Raw genomic sequence first — 5,556 nt, 5'->3', positions numbered from 1 at the left:
AAAACAAAAAAAAAACAGTCAGTCAAAAAACAGCGAAGTCATTTTAAAAATGTGCTTTGCAATAGCTTTGATTTTATTACATATGAACAATTTGGTTTAATCTGGTCTAATGTTCATCTATTTGCAGGTCCTCTAGTGAACAAAAAGTCCGGGAGCCTCTGGCCTAATCTATCCGCCTGTAGCCTTTTCTTCCCGGGATTCAGTGAGCCCTTCCTCCCGGTGGGTCCCCCGTGTAGATACGATGTAGTTCTTATCAAAGCCCTCCTGTCTTGTTGTGACAGCTCTGATATTGTTTATTGAGGTGGATGTCAGCTTTAATTAGCAATCGATACGGGGAGCGTTTGCAGAGCGCGTCTCTGACGTCAGAGTCCATTACCGCTTTTCATTGGGTCTCATATTCCCAGAGCCTGGGCTAATTATTGGGAGGTTCATGTGGATAAAGTACAGCTCATCCCTCCCTTCACATCATGTCCCCTACTCGTTGGCCACACTCACTGCATGCTTTTTAAATTCCCATCACCGGCCTCCAGACGTCGTTTCCTTTTGCCTGCGGGATGATGGACAGCAGGATACTGGATCCACCTCACGCCCAGTTCGGAGGCTCCCTCGGCGGGATGGTGGGCTTCCCGTACCATCTGAGCCACCATCACGTTTACGAATTAGCCGGGCATCAACTTCAATCTGCGTCCGCGGTTCCTTTCTCAATAGACGGATTACTTAATGGTTCGTGCACGGCTTCAGTGGGTAATTCCAACCACCTCTTGTCTTCGGGCTGCGGGATGAATGGAGATAATCAGCAGTACAAACTGACAGGTAAGCCACATTACATACTAGACAACAACCTCTCTTCAAGGTTTGCTTGTTGCGCAGAGGCAGAAACATAAAGAAACAAAGACAGGATATTGCGATACAAGTTATCCTCGTCGTGCGTTTTAAAAGCAAGCCAAACCTCGCACACACACACGCAGATGAGTATTCTTCGCCTCCCACTTCATTTTCAGCATCGAAAGCTGAATATGCATCCGAGGACAACAATGTCTCTGTCAGTCAGTAATTACTAAAGCGGGGAAATGCTTGTGTAAACATTTAAATCGTTCATCTTAACCCAGAATAGGCGACGGGTTGAATAGAAGCTGCAGAATACATCTGTGCATGACTGCAAATTCTCATACGCGATCATCATCATCTTCAGCCCTGAACTTTACAAAATGCATTGCCCATGCATGAAAGTGATCCTGCTAAAATTATTGTAAAATGTAGTAATTTAATAAATCTAGCGCTGTGATTCTCCTTTGTTTACATTTATTCTCATCCTGCTGTCAGACTCGGGGGACCCAGACAAAGATAGCCCCGGTTGCAAGAGAAGAAGAACTCGCACAAATTTCACTGGTTGGCAGCTGGAGGAATTAGAAAAGGCTTTTAATGAGAGTCACTATCCGGACGTGTTCATGAGGGAGGCACTGGCTCTCCGATTGGACTTGATAGAATCAAGGGTCCAGGTAAATATTTATTCATTTTATGAATTTGATTTTAAGCTTGTGTGTGTGTGTGTGTGTGTGTGTGTGTGTGTGTGTGTGTGTGTGTGTGTGTGTGTGTGTGTGTGTGTGTGTGTGTTATCCCTTTGTTAACTCTATTATTTATCCAGGCAAAGGCTTGTTTTTCAATTTTATGTAATAAATAGACAAAAAAATAAATCAAAACAAATCTTCCATAAACCGAGTATATTTAAAATAAATAAATAATTAAAATGTCTCACTGCATGAAGGTGTATAGTCTGACCTTTTGTGGCAGTCAAATAAATCAATTTTAATTACACTTTTATTTTGAAAAATAACGCACCGTTTTTTTTCTTCCTTTCCTTTATTTAAAATAATTATTTTGTCAGAAACCTTGGTGTATATTTCTCAATTATAGTGACAAAAAAAAAAATCTATAAAAAAAAAAAAAATCAATATAGACAACATATTTGTTTTTCCAATTTATTGTTAATATTCTTTTTAAAAACAGCAGAGTGGAAGCTTATAAAAGTTGCATCCAATTGCAGAGTTTACATGGGACAAAAGTTAATTGTTGTGGCTTGCAGTTATCATGTCTAACCAGAGCTTCTTTTGTTAAGATTTACTCCAACTTTTAACTGGTTGATGCTCAGCTAAGACCTAATTAAAGACCTGAAACAGCGAGAGCAAGATGTAAACTCGCTATTTGTTTAATTACCATATTGTTAAGACACGGTAATTTTTGGCCTAATTAATTTTCCCCTTGCAGTGACAGAAGTGCTTATTACACACGTTTTCACTTTTTTTTTTTTTTTTTTTTTTCTCTGCAGGTATGGTTTCAAAATCGCAGAGCCAAATGGAGGAAAAAGGAGAACACAAAGAAAGGACCAGGCCGACCTGCTCACAACGCCCACCCCACCACCTGCAGCGGGGAGCCCATGGACCCGGAGGAGATCGCCCGGAGAGAACTGGACAGGATGGATAAGAAGAAACGGAAGCAGGAGCGCCGATTGCTCAAGTCCCAGAACAAGCTCCTTTCTGGGGATTTATTTCACACCCCGGGATCAGACAGCGACAGCGGGGTGTCACATGTGACCGACAGTGATCACACCACAGGCCCACCTTATGACTCTGTGGAGGGAAACCATACGCAATCGAGCTGCGACCAAACACTTCACCCTCTCCAGACCCAAAACCAGAACCAAAGACACTTGGACCGGGACGCTGGCGGATCCGAGCTGGACTCGCCCGACCCCAGCCACCGGTCAATGTGCTCCAACAACAACAGAGCCTCCAGTCTGCAGAAACTCAACCCTTTTAGCGTCGAAAGCCTCCTTTCGGACTCCAGACCGAGACGCAACCCCGCGGCCTTACCCTCCCCACGGCCTTTGATAGGGAAAGGACACTTCCTACTCTATCCCATCACGCAGCCGCTTGGATTCATTGTTCCTCAAACTGCTCTGAAGACAACAACAACAGCAGCAGCAGCAGCAGCAGCAGCAAACTCTGACAGTGACACCGCGGCGGAGAGAAACCAGCCCAGTGCCCGCTGCAGCGTCTCTGCGAGCTCTACGCGTTGCAGGAGCAGCTCGCCGGACTCTGCGGACGCCACACAAAGGGGGCAGGTGGGATCAGAGAAAAAGACCAGTTCACCGCACACCAGCCCGTCCAGGGCCGCCTTTTCCACGGGCAAAAGTACTCAGACCTCTGTTATATGCAGCGACTCGACTTTCGAACACAGCCCACAACTCGGCCAGCCTGTGGATGCAGTCAAAAAAGAGCATTTAGAGAACAAGGACCACCCTGACATCCCCGAATCTGTCCTCAGAGACTGTCCCGCAGAAACAAAAACAAACTCTAAAGAAGACGTCGACATGGAATAAATCAGTGGGGGTAAAAAAAAAAAAAAAAAAAAGAAAAAAAAAAGAAGAAGCAGAAACGTACTGACATAGCCTCTAAACGACACCTTGCATTAGGCCAAAGCAACCAGAAACTACATCTTTGCATCTAATCTCTAGGTTTCCCCCACTCTGCTGATGTTTTGACAACGTGTGCTCGCTCTCTCTCTCTCTCTCTCTCTCTCTCTCTCTCTCTCTTCCTCTCTCTCTCTCTCTCTGCGCGTGTGTATGTGTGTGTGTGTGAGTCAGGAGTCTCTAGATATCCTTTAATGTGTGATAACTTGTCAAAAAAAAAACACAAGACCACGAGACCAACAAAAATCCTCAAGAGCTGTAAGAAAGGTATTATACTATTTATATATGTAAGGTTTTTCTTAAATAAATCTATTGTATACAAGCACCTCAAACCGTGTGAGACCTTAAATAGCAGCACATCCAGTGCAGGACTACAGTACAGTAGGAAGGGCTTTCTTAAGAAATCTCATGTTGTACTTTGTATATTGCCTTAACAAATTTATTCATCTATAAGCCCCCACTGAAATGAGGTTACGAGCCCGAGGCGAAAAGGACCCGCTCGACTCCTGCAGAGTTTTGATATGAAAGTAATTATTTTCCCGGTGGCTACTGCAGGGGGATTCAGTTTATTTTAGCTCAAAGGGGGTTATAATACATTACCGATTTCTAGTGATATGAAATCACATAAACTTCCAAGAATAATAGAATTAGCATGAAAAGGCCTGGGTGTCAAATTGAAATAGGAAAATAATAGCCCCGGCAGCTGGGAGTGTGTGTGTTTGTGCATATTGGATAGGAGATGGGGATTCGTGGGGAGGCATTTTCATGAGCTCTTTTTTTTCCCCTTCTTCTTCTTCTTCCTCCTCCTCTCTCTCCACTTTGTCAGGGTCCCTTGTAGCAGGGCTATATTAAGATAGATGTTCGATGATATCCCTCATTGTTCTGTCGCTTTACATTGATGTTTCTGTGTTATCAGCCTATTGATCATGCGTCGGTTGTAATAGGAAGGGCTGAGGCAAACGTGCCTATTTACAATAGCAGAACACATTTGTTCTAATAGGGTTGGTGGTCCCCAGGGAAGCCGTGCAGGATCTGGGACATCTGCTCCCTCCTGCAATATTAGCAGTGTTGACCACAATATCAAGTCGACCAAAAGGAAGAAATGTCGAGGATGTAGTACATATAATTAAAAAAAAAAAAAAATAATAATCATAATTCAAAAACACAACTAAAAAAAACAAACAAAAAAAACATCCAGTCCATCTATATGTAGAGCTGTTGACCCTTGTTAAAAAAAAAAAAAAAAAAACAACTCGTGCCCTTTAGTGCTCTCTTTGGGTCTTGATTTGCAAATAAATTGAAAATAATCAGAGGGGTGAGCTTTACGTCTGAGCCGGCGCAAATGAATTTCTGAGCCAGTGTCCCTTTCAAAATATTTACATAAATTTCAACCCATGCAGCTGTTTGCTCTAGGAAGCAATGTCTTATTAGGTTGGTGGGGGGCAGGGGCAGACACAGCCAACATGGCACACGCGGTGAACATGCACGAGATTAGGCCTGCACGGCTCAGGGTTAGAGGTGTATCTCTGCATGGTGTTTATATAGATCCCTTATTGCACTTGTGATTTTCTTTTTCCATTATTAATTTTTTTTTAATTTTTATCTCCCATGAGAGCACTATAACTTTCCAAAGCGTCACCAGCGAGTTTACGTGAATCTTATTAATTAATCCTCTTAATTGGAGTTTTGAATGGGTGTAGTTTTACAGTGTTGTCATAAAATGAGGCTACAATGGCCCAGTGTTTTTTATGATGACCTCACAAATCGAGGCTGAAATGAGAAAATTCTATATATTCATTAGAAACCCAGATTTATTTACTAAATTGTGGGATAACCGGGGCCAATTTGAAATAACCCCTAAGATTCTTCGGTTTGTGTTTTTCCATGTTACTCTTAGGCTATTTGGGACGTATGCCCAGTTCATCCATAATTCATTAGCACACTGAATAGGAGTATCGCTGGCTGCACATTGGTGGCCTTAAGGTGAAATTAGCGATTTGCTTAAGTAGTTAAGCTTTTCTTGCCTGAGAGCTGCACGCTGCATGATTCAAGACAAACTACCAATCGATATGCCCAGGCAGCCTCCA

The 5,556-nt window shown here is 42.9% G+C and overlaps 1 protein-coding gene across 1 annotated transcript; it reads left to right on the top strand.

Annotated features, from left to right (window-relative positions):
• The first annotated feature begins 458 nt into the window (after positions 1 to 458).
• On the top strand, positions 459 to 4,677 carry uncx (UNC homeobox). Its single transcript, XM_069148494.1, has 3 exons — positions 459 to 813; positions 1,324 to 1,499; positions 2,327 to 4,677. The coding sequence occupies exons 1-3, from the start codon at positions 555 to 557 to the stop codon at positions 3,377 to 3,379; spliced, it is 1,488 nt and encodes a 495-aa protein (XP_069004595.1). The 5' UTR covers positions 459 to 554; the 3' UTR covers positions 3,380 to 4,677.
• Positions 4,678 to 5,556: the final 879 nt, after the last annotated feature.

The sequence above is a fragment of the Embiotoca jacksoni genome, unplaced genomic scaffold (assembly GCF_022577435.1).
Source record: "Embiotoca jacksoni isolate LCO1_2020_lvr unplaced genomic scaffold, fEmbJac1.0.p SCAF_15, whole genome shotgun sequence".
In the NCBI taxonomy this organism is placed as follows: domain Eukaryota; kingdom Metazoa; phylum Chordata; class Actinopteri; family Embiotocidae; genus Embiotoca; species Embiotoca jacksoni.
The sequence above is the reverse complement of the archived record's forward strand: the minus strand, read 5'-3'. Positions and strand labels throughout refer to the sequence as shown.

Coding starts and splice junctions, on each gene's coding strand:
- uncx (XM_069148494.1), top strand. CDS start 555: ATGATGGACAGCAGGATACTGGATCCACCTCACGCCCAGTTCGGAGGC. Junction 814..1,323: donor TCAGCAGTACAAACTGACAG/GTAAGCCACATT, acceptor TCCTGCTGTCAG/ACTCGGGGGACCCAGACAAA. Junction 1,500..2,326: donor TGATAGAATCAAGGGTCCAG/GTAAATATTTAT, acceptor TTTTCTCTGCAG/GTATGGTTTCAAAATCGCAG.